This window comes from Podarcis liolepis, assembly GCF_965112155.1.
Source record: "Podarcis liolepis genome assembly, chromosome: 2".
Lineage (NCBI taxonomy): Eukaryota > Metazoa > Chordata > Lepidosauria > Squamata > Lacertidae > Podarcis > Podarcis liolepis.
The window spans coordinates 1711725-1738240 of NC_139555.1; the positions used below are offsets into that span (position 1 = coordinate 1711725).

The following is a 26516-nucleotide window of genomic DNA, read 5'->3' on the forward strand; positions in this document are numbered from 1 at the left end:
TGTGATGACTTTTTTTTTTGGTCATTTTCGAGATTCACTCATCAAGTTAAGGACGGTTAGCAGCACTTGGAAGAAGGCTGTTATGTTGCCTAGGTCCATGCTTCAGTAAACCAGTTAGCCTAGAAGGGCTCAGGAAGCTGGTCAGTGGTCAAGGCAGTTGCAGACCCCTCAGCAGCAGCCAGTTTGTTTCACTTGTATGCTGCCATTTCCCATCTGGCTCACGGTGGCATTCCAATTGCTCATTCTCAGACTGGTTTAGACGCAAGTGATTTTTTGCATCCTGCTTCTGCTCTGTTGCTGTTTGCCAGAATTTGTGGTTTTATAATCACATTTTCCTATTTTCAAGGAGGGGGGGAATCGGGGGAAAAGAGAACATTAAAAAAAAACTGCATCCTGTTGCCGTGGGAAGGAGCTGCTTGAGTACCAGGGGAAAAGGTGACAGCAACAGACGTGTCTGGATGCTGGTGCCAAAAGCACCAGCGCCAAAGGCCAAAAAATAAACCTGATGTCCTTTCCTTGCCTTCTCTCTTTCGCATGGGCACACAGTGCCCACTTGGTACAACGGCTTGTAAAGCAAGCATTTACACTGGCCTTCTCCAATCTGGTGCCATGCAGATGTCGCCGGACTACAACCCCCATCATCCCTAACTGGCTGGAACTGATGGGAGTTGTAGTGCAGCACCCAGAGCAGGAGGAGCTGATGTGGTGCTTTTCGGGGTGCCCTGCAGAGATGTCAGCTCCAGCCAGCATGACCAGTGGCAAGAGATGGTGTCGTCCAGCAAAATCCGGGGTCACCACATTGGCTGACTCTGATCCAGAGGATGCCAGGATGGAGACAGTTGATTTATAGAGGGATGGAGACAGCCAGACCCTCCCCCTTCCTACACCCCCTGCCCTACTCTCTCCATAATGGGATTGGAGTTCAGCCTGTCTGGTTGGGGTGCGACCCAGGGCCATGAGGGAACTGGGGCAGCAGCACCAGGCATTGGATCTCCAGTTCCATCATGCTTCAGCTCAGCTGTGACAGGAAAGGCTTGTGAAAACTGCTTAGCAATCTTCATTGTGTCTTGCCTCACAGCAATCCTGTGAGGTGGAACACTATTTTTCCTTTAAAAAATAATGGCATAATGAATAAGACACAATGGCTTCCTCAAGTAAATTTGCCGGCGGTAGATTTGTGGTCTTGGACCTCCCACATTATTGCCCAGTGCTCTGTTGGAGGCATTCATGCTGCCCCCAACTACTACACTGGATAAATGCATCTCCTTTGCCACCAATGTGCTGATATATAAGCCGGATTTTATCATTAGAGCTACACTGTATTTTTTGAGGTTTGATTTTCCCTTTGGAAAATGATGCTTTGGATCACAGGGGGAGTTTTGTTCTAAACGCCAGGACCCACCAGCAGCAGGGAGGGGAATCACCTTCCCCTGTGAAATGGTATTCCTCCCTTGCCAAGAAAGTGGGAGAATTGGGCTGCACATAGCACTAGTGACGGCCTCCTTTAAAGCATCTTTCATTGCTTTCTAGAAGTCCAATCTGCAGCAATACAGTGGTACCTCAGGTTACAGACGCTTCAGGTTACAGACTCCGCTAACCCAGAAATAGTACCTCGGGTTAAGAATTTTGCTTCAGGATGAGAACAGAAATCATGCTCCAGCGGTGCGGCAGCAGCAGGAGGCACCATTAGCTAAAGTGGCACTTCAGGTTAAGAACAGTTTCAGGTTAAGAACGGACCTCCGGAACGAATTAAGTACTTAACCTGAGGTACCACTATACTAGAGTGTGGCAGGATCAGCTACCCATACTGCTGCTTCAGTCTCCTTTAAAGGAGACACACCCCTTGCTCTTGTGCTCATTTAAAAGGTGACAGATATGGGGAGGGGGTCCCCTGCCAGGATGCAAACTGGAGACCTCCTTACACACATTTCAGATCAGCCGTGCTTATGGAATGGGAGCAAATATTCCATTCCGCTCATGGAAGGAGAATTCCGCTCTCACAATTCCATTCACAAAAGGAGAATTCTGCTTGCAGGAGAATTCCACTCCTCCTGTTCACAGATTGGATGGAGCCTTTGGACCCCAACCGACAATGTGCTGCAGCTGAAACCTCCATTTGCCTCCTGATCCAGTCTGTACCTTGCTGATGTCAGCAAAATATTTCTGGGAATCTGGCTGAGTCTTCATGCAGCACATCTAGAGCAAAGTTTGTTCACAGATGGGTTTTGTGTTGCAAATCAAGTGCACTGAACAGTCCCAGGCTCCGTGTGCGTGTGAACCCTGTGGCTGCCAAACACACCCTGCCCTGCCCTGCGTCCCTGCTCAGCAGAAGCGTGGCTTTCCCAGCTTCACTGGTGCCGTCTTGTGCAAGGCAGGGCATGAAACCGCTGGTCTGATTCCTCTCCCGAACCATGCATCAGCAGATAATAATAATTAAGAAGGCAGAGGAAGATAGAGAACACCAGCTGGTCCTAACCATCCCAGCACTCGAGTCAGCAGGTTGTGGGCTGCCCACCAGTCTGACAGATCAACTTCTTTTCCTGAGCCGGGTGAGGAAAGCAACCCCCATGCTGTACTGGAATAATAGAACAAGTGGGGAAACTGCTGGCAAGGAGTGTTGAACAAATATGCTTATTTCCTCGCCCCTTTGCAGGAACACCCCGATTCATAGCTTTTCAAAGTCCTTGAGCCATGAAGCTCACTTCACCAGTTGCAAGCTCTTTAGCCTACCTTGCAGGTTAGTTGTGAAGATACCATGGAAACACCCTTGTGGGCACTGCCCTTAGTTCCTTGGAGGAAGGGCAAGATGCAAGTGTGATTAGCAAGTGGAGGGGGCACACGTGCGATTTCATAAATAAATGTGCTGTTGAAGATGGTTCGGAAGAGGACTTGGAATTGCTCAGTTGGTAGAGCAGGAGACTCTTAATCTCAGGGTTGTGTGTTTGAGCCCTACGTGAGGCAAAAGATTCCTTCATTGCAGGGAGTGGAACTAGATGACAGCTGTGGTGGCCCCTTCCAACTCTACAGTTCTGTGATTCTATGATTCTGGTGTGAAGTGAGACTTGCCTGTCTCCTGATGCCTGGGAAATGAATATATGCGCAGCCTACATTGCTACATCGATTGCTGTAGTTCCCAGTATGCTTCCGAGCCCACATCTGTTGTTACTAAAAGTTCTTCATAGCGCAGATCCTGCATATTTCACACTGTAATCTTATGAATGTCTATTCAAAAGTAATGTATACCCAGAGTTCAGAGTGTGTGTCCTAGATGCTGCTTCTCCCACTAGCAATTATGGCTGGTCATTTATTCAGGCCCTGCTTCAAGGCCCAGCTCCTTATGAGATGCAAGCCATCGTGGCCACAAGAAGGCTGTGTAGTGGCTAGAGGGCTGGACTAGGGTTGGAGAATCCTGGGTTCAAATCCTCACGCAGTCATGAAGCTTACTCTCAGCCTAACGTACCCTCACAGGGTTGTTGTGAAGATACAATGGTGGCCGCGCAGAACCGTGTCTGAATACTTAGAAGAAAAGTGAAGGGTGTGGATTTAATAAGGAAGAAATAAATACGTCAGTTGCCCCCAGGATGTGGAATGTCTGTGCCCCAGAAGTTAATAGTTCCTCCTGCTTCTTTGGCTTGTAAGCGGAGTTCGCAAGGCACATCTTTTCCATCCTGCCTTCAGTCCTGCTGGCTGGTCTTTGAAGATTTTTCAGAGTTATTTCTCTTGGATTTTATCGTTTGTTTAAATGTGCCTTAACATTTATTTCTTGCAAGCTGCCGTGAGCCTTGGAAAGGTGGCATAGAAATATTGTAAATATATATACATATAAATATTATTTTTTCCCTGGGTTACTCTTGGAAAGTCCCTGGTTCTCAACACATGCTGGGGCTATGTCTAATGATAAACTTCTGGAGACTTTTGTGGTGTCTGCAGGGCACTGATCCAGCAGTGGCATCCTGGGATTCTGGTTCAGCCCCCTCACAAAACTGGAGATCTGAAGGCTCCTTGTAGAAAAGCTTTGTTTGTTAACTTAAATCCAGTTCAGACTTTGAAACTCTACACACTAAGCCCCCCCCCCCGAATTCTGGGGACTGCAGTTTGTTAAGGGTGCTGTGAATTGTAGCTCTGTGAGGAGGTAAACTGTAGTTCCCATAATTCCTTTTGGGGTGGCGGCAGGGCTGTGATTTAAATGGGTCTCTGCCTGCGATTAGGGATAGGCAATGTAGTCTCCTCTGGATCTCGTTGGCCTGCCTAAGGATGCCAGCTGCATGGATGAGGGAAAGTCACGAGAGGCATCTCTTACTATGATGAATTTAGCTGACCTATATCTTTCTCTTTTATCTCTTTTATCTGGCAATCTTCCCGGTGCTTTAATCACATCAACCAGGAACTGTTCTCCTTCGTAAGTGGAGGAGCAAAATGGCAGAGCTGAGGAGTGTATCTTCACAGGTTGACTAGCCCTGCAAATATGGTTCAGATCAGGCAAACGGAGTACTGTAGGGCTATACTATTTATAGCAGGGGCGGGTAAAGTTTTTGTGGCTTGGGCCGGTTCACGGTCCCGCAGACACTGCGGTGGGCCAGAGTGCGCACACATGCAGGCATGTGCAAACACTATTTTTGGTGCTACTTCTGGCACGGAGGAGGTGTGCGCAGCTTCCCATTGGCTGCAGGAGCTTCCTGGGAAGTCGGCCAGCATTGCAGAAGGCAGTCCCCGCTCTGCTCCGAGCCGGTTTAGCACGGCGCACGGGAGCTGACCGAGCAGGCGGTGGGGGTCCCCAAGCAGGTGGTGGGGGTTCATGGGCCGGTTAAACGACCCCCACGGGCCACTTGTGGCCCATGGGCCTCAGGTTGCTGACCCCTGATTTATAGCCTGAATAATACCCTGGTAAATATTCCAAAGTAAATTTGTACATGTGTGTGAAGGTCATCCTGGTGATGGATCTGGTGATTGGCTCTGCTCCCTGACCCACCATCTTTTTTTGCACCTGACTCCTCCCACAAGCCACTATTTTGAACTGTGGTTTGCCTCTAGCTCAATGGTTCTTAACCTTTTTGAGGGTCACACAGACCCCTTTCAGAATCAGATGAAGGGTATGGACCCTCTCCACAGAAAAATGCCCATAAACATATTTTTAGCATCCATCTGTCTTGACAATGGAAGAATGTGCCATTGGTGGTAAAGTCACTGTGATTGTTGGAGAGTTACAGTTCCTGCTGCGGCTGTAGAGACCGATACAGGAGAGACATGTTTTATTGCAGCTGGAGCAGATGAAGGTATCTGGATATTTTTTCTCTCTACACTCCCCCCAGCAGTCATTCCTCCTCTGGTCACTGCTGTGGATGTACGACCTGCCTGTCTGTCTCCAGGCACTGTGGTCACCTGCAAGGGATTCCCACATGGTGGGGTTGGTGTTGCCAGCCTTTGTGTCACAGTTTCAGACCTCTTTGTAACACAGAGTTGGTCTGCCAATGGGCCTGGTGCCTGAGGCCAGTTCCCCATCAAGCAGATCCTTGGAGATCCTGCCATCTTCCATTCTGTGTACATGACCCAACCAGTGTAGATGTTGCAGAGACAGAAGTGCAAACATGTGGGCTTGGGAGAACACATCTTTGTTTGAGACTCTGTCCTGCAATGTGATGCCCTAAATCTCCCTGACACAGGGCATATGAAAGGCATTGAGACATTGCTCCTGAGGGGGTGTAAACACATACACAAAAGCTTTTGTATGAGGTTTTTTTTGTATTTGTTTCCTCTTGAAGCAAATCCATGGACCCCTGCATCTAGTTGGTGGACCTTGGAATCCTTTTTTTTTAAAAAAAAAAATAATTTTTATTGAATGATACAAAAAACAATACAGCCATACTACCACTGAATATAATTAAGAAATAAAAATTACATACATCAATATTTAGTTTGTTTGTTATTTACCGTCTTATTTCCTCCCAAACATTGCATACAACAACACTCATATGTGTAGACACCCACATACCCACACCCGCACACAAACTGATAATAATGAAAGTAAATATTTTTTCCCCTTTTATCTTCCAAAATCTTTTCTTCAACTTTGACTTCCTGTCAAGTCCCTTTGCATATATTTTATCTTACATTTGAATGTACACAAAACAATAAACCTTTCTATATAATTTTTCTAATACATTCTGAAAACATAATAAATGCTTAATTGTTGTCCACCTCCTTTTAGTTCCTTTATCACTCAAATGCTAGCACGGAGTCAAAACTATTATTGTAGTTTTGAACATATCTTCTATAACCATCCCATTTTTCCGCAAATTTTTGCTTTGAGTTTCCTCTGAGTTTACTAGTCAGTTGAGCCGTCTCCACCAATTCCTGTAATTTGATTTGCCAATCTGTTATTTTTGGAGCCTCATGGACCTTGGAATCCTAGTAAAATCAATGAATCAATCAAAGTAGATCATGCAAGCCTGAAATCTGTCCACAGCTGCCTTATACCATACCTCATTAGGTTCGGTTTTCCAAGGCTTTGCTGACGGAAGAGCCAATCTGTGGATCCATTTTACATCACCATTGACTGAGACTGACACCATAGCCTGGTTGCAGCAGCACCTACAATATTATTATTATTATTATTATTATTATTATTATTATTATTATTATTATTATTATATACCACCCTAAACCCGGGGTCTCAGGGGGGTTCACAGAATAGAAACACTGATTGCCCATTCATCCTCTTCCTGACTGAAGGAGGGCACGCTCCCCAGGCCTGCCTCCTACTTTGGTCTTAATCCAAGGGCAGAACTGGGTGCCAGCAAGCACATATTTCCCAACTGGACCGCCTCTTCTTTTCTCTTCATTTGCATCCCTCCTGTGGGTTGCAGCCTGGAGATTGCGCAATGCTCTGGGGTGAATCACATTCTATTTTTCCGGATGCTTTCTTTTGCAATCGCGCTGTGAGCAAGGAAAGACTCGGATCTCAGCTCTTCCCCCAGCAGCGCCTTCCTTCCCCAGCTGGCATTCTAAAAATGGCTTCCCCAAGCAGCCTTCCTTTGAGGTGTGGCAAGAAACCCACTTCTCGTGCCTTTCGAGGAGAGAAGAGGAACTCCACGCTTTGGAAACCTCTCACCAGAATAAACTGGTTTGGGTTCCAAAAATAACTTGTGGTGGTGCCCTGACAATGCATAGGGTGGAGAGTGGTTTTGTGGAGCAACGTCCTTCCTTCTCCACCAAGGGTTTAGATGCCAGAGTCACAGCAGTGAGCAATTGTGCTGCTCATGGGCTCAAGAATGCTATTTTGTTGGTTTGTAATTTATATAGTACCCTTCATCCACAGATCACAGGATGGTTCACAACATAGAAAACACAAAATATGTAATAAAACAAAACAAAACAAACCAATAACCCCACTTCCCTCACATTGAGCCAAGTTACAGTGAACCAGGCAGAGGTCCTTCTCTTTAGTGACACCCGCCCTCTGGAACGCCCTCCCACCAAATGTCATAGAGAAAAATAACTACCAGAGTTTTAGAAGACATCTGGGCAGCCCTGTTTAGGGAAGCTTTTAATGTTTAATAGACGTTATAGACATATATTTTAATATTTTGTTGGAAGCCGCCCAGAGTGGCTAGGGAAATCCAGCCAGATGGGCGGGGTATAAAATAATAATAATAATAATAATAATAATAATAATAATAATGTTACTCAGTCAAACGCCTGGTTGAGGATAAATGTTTTCGCCTGATGCCTAAAGATATGTAATGAAGATTTGTAATGAAGGCACCCGATGAGCCTTCCTGGGGAGAAGATTCCACAAATGGGAAGCTACCACAGAAAAGGCCCGTTCTTGTGTTTCCACCCTCTGGGCCTCTCATGGAGGAGGCCCACAAAGAAGGGCCCAGTGGATGATCCTGGCATCGGGGTAGGTTCATAAGGCGAGAGGTTTGAGGTATTGTGGTCCTGAGCCATTTAAGGCCTTGTAGGTCAAAACCAGCACTTTGAATTGGGTCCAGAAACTAATTGGCAGGCAGTGCAGTTGGGCCACGATCCGTTATATGCTCAAACTGTCTTGAGCATATAGCTGAAGTTTCCAAACCCTCTTCAGAAGCAGCTGTCTGTTTAATGTGTTACAGGAATCTAAACTAGAGGTTGCCAGAGCACAGATGCTGTAAGTTAGGCCATCCCTGTCCAGATAGGGGTGCAGCTGAGTCCTGCCAAGGATTACGGGTAGATGTTCTGCGACCTCATTTCCTGGGAATACTCCTGTGCCAGGCACCACAGGGAGGCACTTAACCAGACAGGTTTTCCCTTGCATTAAGTTACAGCAAGCCCAAGTTATTTATTTTGTTAAATGTCTATCCTGCCCTTCCAAGAGTCCAGCGCAATGGTGCCCCGTGGCACAGCTTTGGTGGATGTTATCGAGCCAGCAGGAGGCCAGAGCCAGTGACAGGAAGAGCCACCTAAGGCTCCATTTACACTGTACATTTACGCCACTGTAAACAACCATGGATTCCCCCAAAGAATCCTGGCAACTGTGACCTGTTTAGGGGGCTGAGAGTTGTTAGGAGAGCTCTTTTCCTCTCACAGAGCTGCAGTTGCCAGAGTTTCCTGGGAAGAGGGAACGACCATGCTTGGAATTGTAGCTTTGTGGGGGAAATAAGGGTCTGGGGCAGGGGGAAACCATGACTGTTACAGTGGTACAGTACTGCTTTAAATGTATGGTACAGATGTGGCCTAGTTTTGTCCCTGTCCTCTTCATGCTGAGTTCTGCAAGGGGCAATGGCAAGACTGAAGCTGCCGCAGAGGAAACTGACAGGCAATGCCACTCCCAGAACTGGTCGTAAGAGAGGAGACAGGCAGATGGGTGGTGGTGGCTGAGGGCAGGTTGAGGGTGGTGGGGCAGTGCCCTACTTGTTCTGATGGAGCAGCACCAGAGGCAGATTAGGGGAGTGCTACAGGTTGGCCCACCCTGGGCACTGAGCCGAGAGTGCACAGCAGTTGGTGCCACAACAGTGACTTAGAATGGAGTGCAAGAGGCGGGGGGAGCCCAGGGCGCAGCTGAAATTTGAAAGCCCAAAGTACGCCACTAGCAGCTCCCCAGGCTCAGTGTGAAGAACATGGTCTATCACTCCCACCACTACCACTTTCCCCTTTATGCTCTTCGTTGGCTCTGCTGCCACACGCTGTGCCAGCCAAATCCCAAAGGCCTTCCAAAGGTCTCATGCCAGGGGTGAGTAGTGCCAGGGTCACAGGAGCATGCAGGTAGGCACAGTTCAAAGATGGAGATAACTCTTCATTAGCAAAAACACAACCTCCACAGACTTGGTTGAGTGTCAGGCCTAAGGAGCAGAACACCTCATTCCCAGTGGCCTTCCTCCATGAAAATCAGTTGCCAAGACTGAACATCCCTGCCTCCTCACAACAGTCTATGTCTCCTCCTTTCCAGGGCTTTCCCCAAGCAATTGGAGATTGTGCCTGCCTGCAACCAACCTCTCCTCCGCCCTTTTCATACTACTTCTGGTTCTGGGAGACAAGCGGAGAGGGGAGCTTGTTGCAGCAGGAGGGGGAAACACCTGTGACTCTTCACCAGCCTGACTCCTCTCTGCCTCTTGGCCTCCCTCATCCCACTCTCCTGCTTGAGCTTCTGCCTCTGATTCTGGACTTCTCTCTGCCACAGACTCTCCCAGCTCACTAAGCCCCATTACCTCTTCAGCTTCTGCCACCTCCTCCTTCCAGTCTTCTCCCTCTTCTCCCTCTTCATTGTCGTCCCACCATCACTCCCCAGCCTCTGAGCCTTCTTCCCTTGGGGGCTCCCCAGCTGGTTCCTCCCACTATTCCTCTGCGTGGGTAGAGCAACTAATGTGAATTTTCCTTGTGTACAGTAGGCCAGTTCCTACACATGCTCACACCCTCTTTATCTTCCACCAAGAGGCACTATCAGGATTCAGGAGCACATTCCAGCTGCAAAAACTTGGAGAGGTGAAGCAGGGTGAAGGAAGGGGAGAGTTCTAAGAGCCAGCTCTAGAGGTCCGGGGGGGGGGGCTGCATTCGGACCTTGGACCCGAGGTCCCCCCCCCCTACATATTGCAGGCTCTTACCACACGGGATCTGAAGGCACGAGGTGGTGCAGCAACTGTGATGAAGCTCAGCTGGTCCAGATCTGGCCCATGTGGTGATGGGAGATTGCATGGAAACCCCCTGTCCATTGCCCTGCCTGGAGTTCCACAGAGGAAAGATGGGGTAGAGAGATGTACTCAATAAATAATTATGGGGAGAGCTTCTCCTGTTAAGTTTTTGTATGTCACACCACTGTGAACTGCACATGCGATCCTGTCAGGAGGAGGATAAAAAGTTCGCAGTCCTAGTCAAGGGCACTTGCTCTGAACCTCAGTGTGATTGTTGTGTGTTTCTACCTTGGTTATTTATGAGTGCGGCTTCCAAGGCTGCGGGGGGGGGGGCGCACATCCACATTCGACCTTTTGCTAGAGTGTGGCTCTGGTAAACAGGGATAATTTGCATAGGCGGGGAAGATCATTCACTTGCCCTGACACTGTGGGTTCTGGCAACCGAAGCCAGGTTACGATTGCCAAGACACCCTGAGCAGAGATGAGAAACATATAACAAGGAAATAGGGACAGTGTGCAGGGGCTTCAGGCACAGCTGCAACCAGAGCTTCGGTCTTGGTGCAAAAATAGTGTCTTTGAGGTGCAAACTCACGGGCTGGAGCCATTTACCAGTGGAGACCCATCAGGCATAGGCTGGGGTGAGCTGCCTGTGCAAGTACAAGTCACACCTACACCATACATTCAAAACACATTTAAAGTGCATTTGGCCTTCCACAATCCCGAGAACTGTAGTTTGTTCAGGGTGGTGGGAATTGGAGGGGTAAACTATAGTTCCCAAGATTCCTTAGGAGAAGTCATGTGCTGTGAATGCATGGGGTAGGTGTGGCAGTAACTACTGGTCAGGGATTCTAAATTTTAAGGGAAGAAATCTAGGGTACCAATGGAATGATAAATGCAATTCAGATGCTTAAAGTGCTTTACAGTCATTACCTAGTTGGAGTATTTGCAACAGCTCTGTTGGAAACCAGTGTGGTGTCATTGTTAAAGAGCGTCCAATGAGGACCTGGGAGGCCAGGATTCAAATTCTCCCGCTGGGCCACGAAACTCCCTCTCAGCCTAACCTACCTCACAGGGTTGTGGTGAGGATAAAATGGGGAGGAAGACAATTACATGCACCTTGGAGGAATGGAAGAAAGGAGAATGATCCCCCATGCTGCAGGTGGAGGGGCGGGGAGGTGAGTGAGTGAGAGTGAGAGACTTCGCAAGGGCCATCTAGTGACTTCATAGCACATTTGAATTGGGGATGCCCTGATCTGCAACTCCATCTCTTAGCCATTATGCTCCGCACAGCCCTGTGATGTTTGTGGCAAAACTATAATTGGCGCTGGGAGTGTCTTGCTGCTGAAAGCAAGGGTGAGGCTAGCCATGTTTAAATGCTAATTGTGGCGGTTAAGGTCATTTGCTAATGGTACACAAATGTAGCTTGAAGGAGGAAGGGCCGAGTGGGACTTGTGCCTCTCGCGCTCTCCCTCTGTCTCTCTCTGTGTTGACTTTTCTGAGAAGGATCCATTGGCCATAAAATAAAAAGTTGCCATGCCATGGTTTATATTGTTTGGGGCACGGGGAGTATGTTAACATTTCCGTCAGTAAATGATGTAGAAAGTAGGTCAGAGAGGCCCCTAACTATAACCAGACTCTTTCAGAGGAACTGCACTGCTGCTGCTGCACCCAGCTGGCTCTTTCACTTTAATTTCCAGCATAGCATTTCTGTCCCTCCTGTTGGAGGAAAGAGACAATCCTTTTTAAAAAGAAAAGAAAAGAAAAAGAGTCAAAGGCAGCATGGTAGAAAGTGGTGCTTCTCACGGTGCTCATTTCTTTACTGCCATCTTTAGCTGAAACAATTTTGCAGGGTTGTTGCTTTTTTAAAAAGCACTGTGAAAATCTGAGAACAGAGACAGACAACTGTTTTTAAGAATGCAGAGAAAGTGGTTGGCAGATGGCTCCGCTTCCTGTATTTTTGTTTGCCTACTGGTCAAACAGGTTCTGTAGGTTTTAAAACAACAAAAACCTGCAAAGCCTGTTTTCCAGAGAGAAAACTGTAATGGTGCTATGTACATTAGGAGCACTGACCCCTTCTTCCAAGCTACCTACAAATCTCAGGTGGGGAGAAAAAACACCCTGTCATCTGTTTCCAAACATAGTGGGAAACTGCTTTGGATGGTTGAAAGACTGTGGGCATCAAGGAGTCTGTCATATCACCTTCACCCCTCTGAAAAAGCACCCAGCCCTTCACTTCTGCAGAGTTCCCCGAGTGGAGGAGTAATTATCGTAAATACTAGTCCTCTGTGATGTGACCATGTCTCCAGGCTGTCTCTTTGTACTGGGCTTTTCAAGTGTGTGTTTGTGTTTAAATCAATGTAAAGTCATTTAAAGCAAACCTCTCTCCTGTACCACTAGGAGTCAGAGCCATAGGATTGGGGCTGGGAAGGGGGTCTCTGCATTCCCCTTGAACAGAAGATGAAAGAAGTAGAAAGAGGTGCATTTTGATCCATTTCAGCAGAGCAGTTGCTCACAGTCTTGTTTATTTGGAATCAAATGTAGGACACACATGCACTGCAGGCAACCTTTGCTTCTTTCTGGTTTTGATTTAGTTTGGGTGGATCCAGTTGCTTAGGTGCTGCTTTCCTTCTGCTCACTGCAGAGCTGCCTTCCTAGAAGAGGAACCCTGTGTTTCCCCAGCATTTCTTTTATAGTTACCCCAGAACTTTCAAGCATTTAACTTGGGCACATTCAGCTTTATGTGTGTGGCAACAAAACAACAAAACAAAACAAAACAGGGGAGGGGTTCCAGGGGAAATGGTGACAGTTGTCAATCCCAGCTGCCACTGAACCCATACACGCAATTTTGGTTTTAGGCATGATCTGTGGAACATGACCCCCACCCAAATTGCTGGCTTACAGAGCCACCCCTCTGTGCTTCTGCATGAGTCACCAGTCACTTCCAGGCAACCTGTTTACCGAGCATTCATCCTGATTATATTTACACATAGCTTGTGGAGAGGTTTGACGCTATCAGCCATTTATTGTGCATTTATTCTCATTTGTTTGCAGGGAGGTTAAACAATGTTGCCTCAAGCACCCCACATTTTTAGGTGCACTCACTGTCACTTTCTTTAGCCAGAAATAAACAAAATCTGAAGGTGTGGGAGCAGGTTTGTTTTGTCCCACTGAGAGCTGCGTGTGCAAAGCAACAGGCAGGGCAGCAATGACATGGGGGAAGCAGTGTCTCTGTTGCATCCCACTTTGATGTGTGACTTCAGTCTCCAGGACAGATTGAGATGGATACTACCTGCCCATTTGGGGTGACAATGCTGCCTCCCTTACCTGTCTCCTGGTGTACATAGATTCTGCATGTGGCCAAGAGAAGGGAGGGGAAGATACTAAAAAAGGTAAAGGTACCCCTGACCGTTAGAACATACTAAGGGAAAACCTTTATTGCTCCTCTGAGGAAACAGGTGGTTTTCTTCTTGAACTTCCATGCAGATTCTTGAACATCCTCAAGGACCACATACAGTCCCTGAGTCACAGTTTGGTCCTTCCATTAGACCAGCCTTGTTGCCTTTCAGATGTTGCTGGGCTGCAGCTCACTTCATCCCTGAGCATTGGCCATGCTGACCAGGGCAGATGGGAGCTGTACCCCAAAACATCTGGAGGTACCATGTTGGGGAAAGCTGAATTAGACCATGCAGGTGGAGGCCTACAAATAGGTTTCTGGGTTGAGGAAAGGGAGTTTTTTAGGAGTCTGCCGAAGAGGGAAATTTTACCTGGTGTATCCCTTAGAAAGGCAGATCCTGTGTTTGCAGCCAGCATTCTCTTTTGTGGGCCCAGTTGCTTCTCATCTGCTGGCTTGAGCCAGGACGATCTCTTCCAGTCAATGGGGACACTGAAGGAGACACTGAAGAGAAAAGCCCATGTGCATCCTTGCAGAGGGAGTCAATGGGTTTCTTTCTTTCTGTGCTGTTCCTTCTTTGGAAAAGGGAAGTGCAATCCAGTGGCCAGGGAAGCCTCATGCAATTCTGTTTGTTAGAAATGCAGTTCCTGGTCTTTTAGAAGAAGCTGAGTTGAAGCTGGTCTATGTGTCACATCCCTCTTGAGCAAGAAGCTGGAAATTGCCTTTGCCTGATGGCTTCTCCATTTTGTCACCATAAAGGGTGGTTTGGTGGATCATCACATGGTTCATTGGTGTCTCAAGTATGGGAAACCCCCACATCAGGCAGTAGAGCCACAAGAAAGACCATAATTCAGTGGTAGAGCATATGAGGGCGAATGAGTGTCCATATTATAGCAAGTGCTACTCTGGAACTGACTGAGCTATTCCTACAATTGCAGAATGTAGCCTCAAATATCTGTAAAGCCATGCAAGCCACACCTTTATTCTAAGCAACTATTTGGGGGGCAGGAGTTTCCTACCTCCTTCGCACCTGGGTCATCTATACCATGTTCACTCTGAGTGACCTTGTGGCACTTGCTAGGACCTTAGCATCTTGGGACTTCATTTTTAGTTTCACATGAATGAATTATCTTGATTTGTACAACACATTTCCCCCACTTCCATGATAGTCATGCTCCCTGGTATATATTTTCTTCTAATGATAATCCAATTAAGCTACCTTTTTTGTGTCTTGTTTTTGTCTTGTGGGTATAAATAGCCACATGAGAGCGGCTTGTGCTAATTTTATGCCTCTTCCCTTGCTGACGTAGTTTTTGGTTTTGGTTTTGATGAGCTGGGTCATATCAAATGTCAGAGAGGCAGCCACTTGAAAGGAAGTGTAGCTCGTAACTGAGTCCCCTGGAGACCAGGCGCAGGAAATGACAGCAGTGAAATGAAACACCTCCAGCCTCACTCTCATCTGGATATATGACAGCCTTGTAAATAAACTCAACAAAGGTACCAACTAGCCTACAAACAAACAAACGGGGTGGGGTGGGGGAGTGGCTCCTGCAGGCAGTTCACTGCATTTCTATGCTGGATATAGAAGAAGGGGTTTAGCTCTTCTAGCATCCTGATTAGTTTCTGTGTGGAGCGCAGGGGAGGTAAGGAGTCATCTGTTCCTGCTCCTCCAGTCCTCCCACTAACCTGCATGGAATTTCTGGTTGCTTACCACTTCCAGGCTAGTGCTTAAATGCAAGGTTGGCAGTGATCCAGCAGGACGCTTCTCATGTACTTAAATTTTGAAAGTTTCCTCCGACTACAATAGTTTCCTTTTGCTGATGTTTTCTCTCTAGCAACCGGAGTCTGGAACAGGAGATAAAATCCAGCTATACCTGACTCTGAAGAGAAACTCTTCGCTCAACAATCTTACCTGAAATGGAAACATTTGAACTGGGGTAATAACCATTAAATTGCCAGTACCAAGTAGGGTGGGCAGATGCAAGAAGCAGATGAGGATTTAATACCTGACAAACTACATCTGCTAAAAATCCCTCCTCTTATGCCACTCTTACAAGCATGCGAGTCCTCTCCTCTTTTGTATCTTTGCACCCAGATTTGGCCATTGAGGTTCATTACCTTGAGTAGGTAGGGTTGCCAGAGAGACTACACTGGGGTCTTTTCCATTATTCTGTGATATACTAAATGTGGATGCTAATTCCCACCAGCCCAACACAGCATGGCAAATGGTCTGGGATAACGGAACTTGTAGACCAGCAACATCTGGAGGACACCACATGAGCTTTCCCTGGCATATACCTTTGAAAGAGCAGAGGAAATGGAAGATAACCCACCCAGTTTCTCCATCCACCCCTGTCCTGCCCCATCCTCTGTACATTACTTTTGCCAATAGGGAAGGAGCAATACAAAAGCTCTAGTAGAGGAAGAGGGCTGGAGAAGCTATTGCTTCAACATGTCTCACTTCCAGAAGAATTTTGCAAAACTGTTTTGCAAGGTGTCTGTGTTGAGCTGGCAGTTCTCTGGGTGCTGAGATGTTCATATTTGAACAATGATCCAGCTCTATTGATAACCCTTTTCGGTAAGGGAGTTGACCTTTCACCTGCTAAGATGGAGATCTAGCCCTCAAGGGACCTTTTACGTGTCTCTTGCTAGACATAACCTTCTGCATCACCCTGATGCTGGTTTTGATTCAAATACCTGGAATAACACACATACATAGACACACACAGCCTCTGTGTTTGAATAGCAGTCCCAGATCTAGCTGAACTAAAACAATTTTGTTTGCCAATAAAGTGGCAAACTCATCACATAAGGCAGGCAGTGACTCAACCACTGGGTAAAGGCTGGCCGGTTCCTTTCTTGAGATGCCAGGTGATGACTCAGCTGCTGGGTAAATTCACTTCTTGGGACTGCTTTACTTTATCACACTTTGTAAATGCAGTGGCATTAAAGAGAACCCATAAGAAAATGCAATTAATGGAGAGTGTGCTAAAAGAATAGTCCCTTTTACTTTATCTAGAGAGCACCAAAGTTTTGTGACAGAATGCACGTACTTTCCCTAGGGCTCCGTGAAGTGGAACTGGTGCCTTTTCTCATTTTCTACAGCAGAAGTGAGGAACCTGTGCCCCACCCCCCAGCCACTGCTGCAGAACTCCAATTCCCATCATTAAGTATCACCAATAGTTAGGGACAAGGGGAGTTGTTGTAGTCAGCATTGTTTTGGTAATGGAGGGTTGTTGTTCCTCAGAAAAACAGATATGCATCATATGCACACCTGAGAGTCAGCCTCACTCAACATGATGAGCTTCTTTCTGAGCAAATGTGTATCAGACTGCCATCTCGGAGGCTTGCTTTGGGCAGGCAGAGTGGTTCTGCAGCAGTTTCTTCTTAGCCCTCTGCCTGCATCCTAAAACAGCAAAACCCTGTTTGGTGCTGTTTGGTGAGGAAGGAGAAGATTGATGATGATCATCTGACAGCCACCAGCTTTATTTATTTATTTTCCACAACAGTTCCTCAATAGAGTCAGTTCTGCTGGAGCAGGAAGAACCTGGGATTTCAGAAGTGCACCTTTAAAAGTTCATAGCCAGCTTTAAAGTGCCCTCCACTGCTGGTCCCTTGGTTGTGGGTGGACATATTTTTGGATGCTTGCACAGGTGTCAGAAATGCTACTTATAGCACTGGTAGTAACAGAGAGAACTGGAGGCCAAGGGTGTGGCTTGCAGCATGCAGAGTATTGGGCAGGGTAGGAGATGGAGAAGAGGGGCTGCTTAGCTAAACACCTTCTTCCAGTGATCCCAACGCATGAAACTTTCAAGTTTTCACTCTGCCAACCATGAGGGCTGTAAACTTACTGAAAGGAGGAAAGAGATTTTATCAAGAATCTGGGACTGGTAAAAATGTACCGGTGTATACAGTGTTACCTTCTGGCAACCAAAGCCAACATTTCTGGCTCACAAGCCCGCAGCTCCCCTCACCCTCTTTAAGAACGGCTTTAGTGAGTAAAGTCATAGCTGTAGTTCCTCCATTCTCCAATAAACAGGATTTTTAAAAAAATAAATAAAAATGGTGTAGGGGCATTATGGAATAGAGAATAACATTTATTGTGTTTGTCCATCAACCATAGTAGAAGTTTACTCAGGGAGCTCCAAAGGGTAAAGAGAAGTATTGCTACCATTCCACCCATAAAACTGTCCATTCCGCCACAGCCTCTGTCTCACAAGGCACCACAAATTGATTTCTTTCTCTCTCTCTCTCTTTAATGTACTATCTATTTATTTGAGTTATATACTGCCCTTTGTCGAAAGAACTCAGGGCAGTTCGCAAGATAAAAACATGAGATAAAAGAACAAGTAGTTAAAACAGAAACAACAAAAGAATACCCCCAAACTTATTTAAAATGCTGTAGAATATTAATAATTACTCTTTCCCCTTCCTGGGTACATAACACAGCAATCTCTCTTAATGCTCAAAATCATACTTTGATTAAGCATAGACTGATCTCTCACAAAGATATCTCGATCCAATTAGGTGTTGTAGTTTTTAAAAAAGAACAACAACAACTTGGTAATAAATGAGAAATGTGAATTAACAATAGGATACTAAGGAAACAGCCCTTCTCCCCCCCAATGCTGTGCTAGTTCTCATCTCTTCAAGGCTGCCTTCCTAAGCATAAAGTGGAAGTAAATGCCATTAAAAACAAGTTTACACAGTTTATGCACAGTTACCTGTTACTAAGCCCCATGGAATTTAGCAGGACTTACTTCTGAGTAAGTGTGCTATCAGTCACATTTAATTTACATTGAAAACAATGGGATTTAAATCATTATTAAGCATTTGACTGGGACCCGTGTCTGCCCCTCGAGTTCAGTGGGGCACCTCATTGGGTCTCCCCCTCCCCAGGTAAGCAGAGTGTGGCTCACACTATCAGTCTTGACCCTCCAGGTGTTTTAACTGCAGCTCACATTAACCCCAGCCAGCAATCCAAAACATCTGGAGAGCACCAGTTTGGGGAAGGTTGCCTCACCTGTATACTTTGTTAAAGCAGTGCCTGTTTTGTGTTTGTTTGGTTGTTTTTTAAAAAAAATTCTTTTTATTTTAAACAAGGGAATAGAAACAACACAGGTATTGTAAAAAGTTTATGACATTTGTGGGGGGGGGGCTAAATGCAGACTTACATAACCAAAGAAATAACTTAGTTTTATTTGAGGGAGAAAGATTGGGGGGGTGGGGAGGGTAAACAAGGTATTAACATGCCATACGCAAAACGAAGGCTGAAGCAAGTCTGTGAGGGCACCAAGTTGGGAGTATGTATTTATTATTATTATTATTATACTGCCCTATACCCAGAGGTCTCAGGGAGATTTACAGAATAAAATCAGAATATAAACCCACAAAATACATGATCAAAATAAAAACAACCCAACTATAACCCAATATTCTTCACTGACTCCTCATTCCCTGGCAGGGAGGGGCATTCTTTTGTCATTCACATCAGGTAGCCAAATGTCTTGGGCTGGCTTGCGTTGCCATGTGTCCTCTTTTTCCAAGACATGTCCTCTTTTTCGTGGATAGAGTTGTCATAGGAATCCATAGTTAAACGTAGAAGTCAGCAAATGTGTCCTCTTTTTGGCTCTTCAGAATATGGCAACCCTAAATTAAATGAAATTAAATTCAGTTTGAGGCGGGTGTGGGAATCAGTGTGCGCTTTGGGTTGTATAGTATCGAGTCATATTATATAGCATCATAATAAATTTTGGGATATACAACCAGATACAGTATCCCTGCCTCTATCAGGAGCATTGGCTATTCTTCTGCAGTTCTCCTGGACGTGATGTTGTGAACAGGGAGCAAATATGAAAGTTCAGAGAGGCTTCTTTATGTTGATGCCTGTTTGTCTCAAAGGAGACCTCATATGCGTGAGATTAGCCGGCTAAAGGCAAGTTCACAGCTCTCACTGGGATTGTACGTACTTATGGGGCCCATGTCAGAGAATCATATATAATAATATTTTGGGAATGATTCGTGTCCTTGTGGAGCTGCTTTCTTTTGTACTTTCTGGATGACCCATGATCGTATTATAAAGTAGTTGGGTTAAATATTGTCAATCAAGGAATCAAGTTGCTTCTTTCCCCCCGTGTGTTTCTTCTCAATAATTAATTCGGTGTGGCTCCAGCAAATTTTTATTCTAAAAGTCCGGCCCAGGACAAGAGCAGCTTTGGAGCCGCTGGCGACGGGGCTCCGCGCCCGAGATCCCGGCACCAGATGGAGCGCTTGAACAGCAAACTTTCCGTCCGCCCGCCTCTTGGCTGCGCTTGCGCCAATCGCGAGCGCCCCTGGCGAACAATGCGGCTCCCCCGCCCCTCCCGTGTGGCTTTCTTTCTTTCTCTTGCGCCCCCCCCCCCTTCCCTCCCGCCGCTGCTCCTTGTTCGCCGGCTCCGCCTTCGCTGCGCTCGCTGCCGTCGGGGGTGTGAGGAGAGCGGGCGGGGAGACTCGGGGCCGGGCGCAGGTGGATCCGCCCGCGGCTGCCGAGGGATGGAGCGGGCCGGTCTCGCCGAGCCCCGCCGCTGAGCTCGACTTGCTCTCCGCCGCGAAGGACAAAAGCGTCGCGGGCTTGATGGCCGCGGGAGCAGCCGGCTCGCTGGTCCGCGCGGAGCCGTGGATGTGAGCTCCGCCGGCGGGCTCGACGGGGCTCCCGGTGCGCTCCCTGCCCGAGGGAGGCAGCCGGCGGAAGGAGAGCCCCCCATGCCCGGACTGCACCCTGCGCTGGGCAGCAGCAGCAGCAGCAGCGCCACTCACGACGCCGATTCTCTTTTCTCCTCCGCAGATGGACTTAAAAGGCGAGCAGCAGGCGACGAGAAGGGCGTGAGCGCCGACGGCGACCGCGGCGCCTCCAGCCAAGGTAAGGCGCGAGCAGCGGCGCGCCGGGGGTGACTCTCCGGCCAGGGCGGGTCGGCCGACTGCGCCCTGCAGGGCGGAGGGGAGCCGGCTGCCCGCGCGGCTGCGCTTGCGAAGGGCGCAAAGGGAGACGGCGGTTGGCCGGGGATGCGCGGCAGAAAGGGAAAGGAGGGAGAAGGCGAGGCCCGCAGAAGCTATTTTTTGCATCTCTCTCCCCCCCCCCCCCGCGTGACTCGGCCTGTGTGTGTGACAAGGCGAGGGACTTGGCCGGACCGCCCGCGAGGAAGAGAAAGGGGAGGCGGCGGCTTGACTTTCCTTTCTCTTTCTCCGCCGACGGGAGGCGGAGAGGCCGCGTGCTGTGCCGAGGGCAAGGTTTGCGGAGAGCCCGGGGCTGCAGTCCCAATGACGCGTGGACTTCGAGGGAAGACTCTCACAAGTTACTGGGGCTTCCAATGAACGCCAGGTCAGACTGCCGGTGCTCTCGTGGCTTCCTGGTGGTTCATCTCTTTCCCTAACCTCCGCCCCTCCCTTTAAGGCGCGCGATGTTGCCCGGAGTGTCATTGCGCCCCGTTACATGTTCTTTGGGTGCATGGCTTGGACGTTGTTCATTGCGGCTTGGCTCACTGGCGTGAGTTGTCAAGATCCTTTTGCTTCCTCCCAATCCTCCTTCCCCAGTAATGTGGTCTATAGAATCGTAGAGCTGGAAAGGACCACAAGGGTTTATCCAGTCCAACCTTCAATGCAGGAATCTTTGGTTCATTGTGGGGCTCAAGCCCATAACCCTGAGATTAAGTGTCGCATACAGCAGATGGTATTTTAAAAAATGTGTCTTGTGTTTTCAAAACGCTTTATATATATATTGCTTGATTGCAAATCTCTCTCCTTGCCCCATTGCATTTATCTACCTGTGGACACAGACTAATTTTGCCTAAGTTGTTCTCAGCATCCTGCTTTTCAATTTATCTGAAATCTGCAGCTTAAACTGGGACATGGTGTGGCCTTTACACTCGGGAAAGGGTTGTACAGCTCAGTGGTGGAGTATCTGCTTTGCATGCAGGCTCAATCCCTGTCATCTCCCGGTAGGGCTGGGAATATCCCCTGCCTGAAACCCTGCAGAGTTGCTGTCAGTCAGCATGGACAATATTAGTTAGATGGACCAATGATCTGACTTGGTATGAGTTTCCTAGGTTCTCGGGGCCTTGGGGGCTTTTAAGGGCCAGGTCCCAGGTCTGCATGAAGACCTGGCCATCTATTCCTGGTTTCCACGAGGGAGCAGTGCTGCTTTGGCTGAAGCAATGGGTGGCACTAGTTGGCCTTTGGATGAGTTCCAGCTTGCTCGACACATTTAATAAAGTGTAGCTTTAAAGCCTCTGCACACCCACACACAGCCCAAGTTAGAAATGTCTCTGAGAAGCTCTGGATGTAAAGAGATGGTTCGTGATGCGCTGGTGGTGCTCCTTTCATCCTCCTTCACCATCCTTTTGGAGGTAAGAATCACTTGGGGACTTTCCATTGTGCTCACAACAGGTCAAAGCAGCACAGCTTAGCTGTCTTCGCAGTCTTGAGGTGTCTGTCTGTCTGATTGTGTCTCAGGCCTTATCCATACGTAGTTAACTTTTGCCACACACTTTCTGGGCACAGGTCTGTGGTTTCCCAGTCCACACTGGAGCGCTCTTCTTTTCACCCTGGAGCTTTTGCCATGATAACTCACTCTTTAAAGCTGAAGGGCAACAAACAGCAATTTGAGTTTTCTGTGAATTGCAATTTGGTGCGATGCAGCAGTGAAGAGTGGATTTTTGTGGGGAAAGCTTCAGAGCCAAAATAGAGCACTCGGACCCGGAACTTGAAAGTGCAGGCTGTGCCTAGAAAGTGCAGAGGCAAAAGGTAAGTGTTGATAAGCTCACGGTCTTGTTCCTATACTTGATCTTATGACTTGGTGCAGATGAAATGTCAACACACTTCAGGCTTTGGTAGTTAGTATGCACCCACCTCTGAATGTGATACTTTGTTAGGTTGTTGTCATGGGCACTTGAGTGCAATCTGTTTGAAGTTTGTGAAATGGTCAGGAACAAGAGTCCTCAAAATGTGAGGAGGACCTCTCTTTCGGGATGTTAACAATTTGAGGGAGTGTGGTTGAGCAACGGACCTGGCGACGTTCAATGGGCATGAGAACCTTTTTGTCATGTTATTTGCATTGTAGGGCAGGAATGAAGGAAAGTTTGACCCTCCAGATTCTGGTAGATTCCAGCTCCCATCATCCTCAATCATTGGCTGGGGCTGATAGGTATTGGGGATCCAGCAACACCTGGAGGCCTGCAGGTTCTCCCTCTGTGCTGTGGGGTTGAGTGTAACTGCACCATTGGTGCTGTCTCTTGATGTTTATATGTACAATATGGACAAAAGGAGTGGATAGTTGTGAGCAGCGGCTTATAGGAAACTACTATATCATGAGGTAAACCATTGGCCCATCTAGCAACTGTATTGTCTACTGATGGGCAGGTACTTGGAGATGCCAGAGTCTGAACCTGGGGTTTTCTGCATGCAAAGCAGATTCTCCACCATGGAGCTGTAGTTCCATGTTAAGAACATGACTACTGTTGTGTAGGTGGTCCATGCAGTCGTGACCTCTGAATGAATGGGGTCTTCAGTTATTTGTAGCATCCGTAGATGAGCAGTTGCTCATGCATAGCCACCCTTTTGCTGAATGTGCAGCCCTCATAGCAACATAACAAAAGCGTGGCTCGGTCAAGCCAATGGTCCATCTAGCCCAGAATCCTTTTCTCACAGCGGCCAACCAGATGCCATTAGGAAACTCACAAGCAGCACCTGAGTGCAAGAGCAACTCTCCCCTCCGGAGGTTTCCAGCAACTGGTATTCAGAAGCCTTGCTGCCTACAGCCAAGGACAGGCTTATGTGCACAGTCCCATTCTACTTTCTGCGTGTGATCAAGGGCTTAAGGGACTTTGGTTTCTCTCCTTCCAGAGTCAGGATACACACATTTAAAGCTGGTGATCTCTAACAGGGCACCCATGGACACACAAGCTCCCACAGAGGTCTTCTCTGATGCCCACAGGATTCACTTCCCTGCATCTCCCCCCTCCTCTTGAAAGCAGCTTGAATGAAGACATTGTGTTGGAGCCAGTAGAGTAAGTTGTGGTGTGCACTTGGTTGCAGGGTGTGTGCAGTGCACATGGGCTCCAAAAGGTTGGCAGCCCTGGTTCTAAGATATCTACTCTGGAAACTGGGTAGAAGATTTCAAGCACTTCCTGGCTGAGGTTGTACCATTCTGGTGCTTTTAGTCTTTCCATCTGACATGTAGAAGAAAAAACCAGAAAACGAGAGAGGTTGGAAATCCACTATTTTTCTCTTACATTATCAAACATTTTTAGGGTTTCAGTCCCACCAGATAGGTTTATCCCGGGTGTCGGTGTTGTTGACCTCTGTATCACTCTGACTTGTTTATATCTCTTAAGAACTCAAGGCTGTAATTTTATACTTAACACTTAACCTGGGAGTAAGCCCCACTGAACACGTGTAAGATTTTGCCTTTAGTTTTGGAATGAAGTCAAATTCTAGAGTGTGCGTTTGTGCTTTTCAGAGAAGAAAGAATTCCAGAAGGTGAGTTTCTTCCATCTCAGCAGCACTTGGGTGAGACATGCCCCACCTAGTGATATTCTTGCCTCCCCACCACCACCAGCCTTGATATGCAATTCCTAAAGGTGCAGGATGAGCCCTCTCCCATCTTTCTCACCAAATAAGATTTATGACTCCTCTCTTTTGAGGCCTTGCTCATCTTTGCCTGTTATCTCATCCTGATCTATACCATCCATATTTTGATTCAGGTTACTGGATCTATCTTGTGTTTTCTAGAGTCAGGGACAGACCCATACAGCAGCCTGATGCACGCCACCCAGGAGCGTGGAGAAAGGAGGGGGAATTGTAGTCCAGCAGAACTTGGAGGGCCGCAGGGTCCCTTACCTGCTCTAACAGGCGTGGGTATCTCAACAGGCTTTTAACGAGCAGCATCAGACGAATCCATCTTTTCCACAGAGCTTTTTAAACCCTTCTCATGAGTGGTGGTTGAGCTAGCTAGATGCAAAAAGGGGACAGGAGGCTCCGGCACTTTTAATAGTTATTTAGTAGAGGGGATTTTGGCGTGCAACAGTTAAAGGTGCTCCCTGTCCTTTCTTTGCACCATGGCAGGTTTTTTTTTTGCAAAGGTCTAGGATGTGGAGGGGGAAATGGCTGTGCAATTAAAGTTTTAAGCACCCCAATTCCCTCTCAGCCCTGATTGCAAGGTGAAGCAGCCTTTAGGTTGAGTTCCAACCTGTAGCTCCGTCTCAAGTATTCAAAGGATTTTGTGGTTTTTTTGGTACAGATCTGTTTGTCAACACATGCCTTGGTCTTGATCAGCCCGTGCAGAGGAGAGGGCAGCCAGGTGCACTTGCTCTGCGGCTCCGTGTGCTATGCTGACCAGGCAGTCCAAGCAGGAGCTGGCTGCTTTTATGTTTGAGTTTATAACTTTATTCCTGGCTAGGCCTCAGACAAGATCTGTGTGCACCTGGTCCTCAGTGTATGGTGGTCCCAACCTCATTTCAGATTTGGGGTGTGTACCCACCCACCCACCCCACTCACACACGAAAACAAAGACCACCACAGCCAATCACAAATGAACAGCCACATCCTAGGCCAACCCCAACCTCTCTCACCACCAAAGGAACACAAGTGAACAGCAGAGAACCTGCACAAGCAACGCTGACACCAAACCCCACATATAGTAAGCAAAATAGAAACATCACCACCCGACCCCCCCATCTCCCCCCCACCTCTTTCCCCCTATTCTTCCCAATGTCTCAACAAATGAAACTGACTACATGGTAAAAATACGATAGACAGACATTACATATACTTTTGTAAATCAAGAAAATCTTTAATAAAAATACATTTAAAAAAAGATTTGGGGTGTGTATGTGAGTGGTGCAGAAGCTCAGAAATCACTGCTGTTTAATTGTAATGTGTCAAAGCGATGATTGGAGGGCGCATGATGTAGCAGTCTTACTGAAGCTAGCCAGGTCTGCGTCTGGTCTGCTGGCCATGCTGGCTGGGACTGATTAGAGTTGGAGTCCAACATTTGGAGGACCTGATCCAATTTGCTATGGAAACTACTGACTTTGGGGGTGAGGCTGGTACTGGTTAAGGTCCCTTGCAGAGAGAGGCAACTAGATTTTGCCTTAGGAGTGCTGCCCCACGCACTGATGTATTCCATGTGCTCCTGTGGGTGGTGTTTTAGTGCCAGAGTTCCAATGGGGAATTCCACTGCCATGGCGATTCCGTAAGGAAAATGCGTCAGAAGCTCCTGCTCAGTGTTGTGTCTGGTGTCTGCGATTGCCTTGTGGGACTTGCACTACAAGAAGCTCTGAGTCCTGCCTTTGCACATCATTGAGCACATCATTGGTTCAGAAGGAACCTCTGGCGTGTGCACACGTGACGGGACGATGGCAACCTAAATCTGCTGAATTCCACAAAAGAGGTGCTGAAAATGGATGAAATGGTGGAAAACACTGCTCAACTTTCCTCTCTGTCATCATTTTATTTTGTGCTTGTATTAATAGCCAGACCTGTGAAATTCATGTACTCTTGTGCTATTTGGGTGGGTGGGGCTGGGGGAACTGGCATACAGCTTTGCTTCTGAGCAACCTCTGCTTTCATCATGGGTACGTTTACATTTTTTGGAAAATGTTCAAGAGGCGTTTGCTGAAGTCTCAAGTGAGAGGAGGGTCAGTCAAAGCTTCTGGCATTCAGAGATTAGTCTCCTCTTTTCGCACTGGGGTGATGGCTTACTATTTATCTGCCTGTGTGCCAGATAAGTGGAGGGGGAGTTCTGCCTTGTTTCACAGGGAGCTGCAGCTAATCCGTGCTTCTTGCTCTGTGTCTACCACCCAGCCACACGCCTTCCTCTTCAAATACGCAGCTCAGGTGGCACAGCTGCTCCTGGATTGTACCATTTCAAACTGCTTGTTACCTTTCGGTGGGGTGGGAGAGACTATTAAATTCTTCCCTGTATTCAAAAAACAAACATCAAAAACTAGATGGCCTTGCTATCCTCATCTGCTTTCCTTACATAGGGT

General features: G+C 47.5%; 2 protein-coding genes across 8 annotated transcripts in view; both read left to right on the forward strand.

Annotated features, from left to right (window-relative positions):
- The window catches only part of LOC310699149 (histone H2B 5-like), a 960349-nt gene that overhangs the window by 92055 nt on the left and 841778 nt on the right, over window positions 1-26516 (forward strand). The gene's annotated exons all lie outside the window — the stretch shown is intronic.
- HDAC7 (histone deacetylase 7) overlaps window positions 1-26516 on the forward strand; it is a 181337-nt gene that overhangs the window by 53085 nt on the left and 101736 nt on the right. For 2 of the 7 annotated variants that reach the window (XM_083486439.1, XM_083486437.1), the window contains one exon: window positions 20318-20392. The exons of 2 other annotated variants lie outside the window; for them this stretch is intronic. Coding sequence is in view for 2 of the 5 variants with exons in the window: in XM_083486437.1 (XP_083342563.1) it covers window positions 20318-20392 (75 nt within the window). In the remaining 3 variants the exon portion in view is untranslated. Of the gene's footprint in view, window positions 1-19806; window positions 20393-20720; window positions 20852-26516 lie in introns of those variants that run through there. 3 more of the 7 variants (XM_083486436.1, XR_014521736.1, XM_083486441.1) reach the window with 3 other exon arrangements.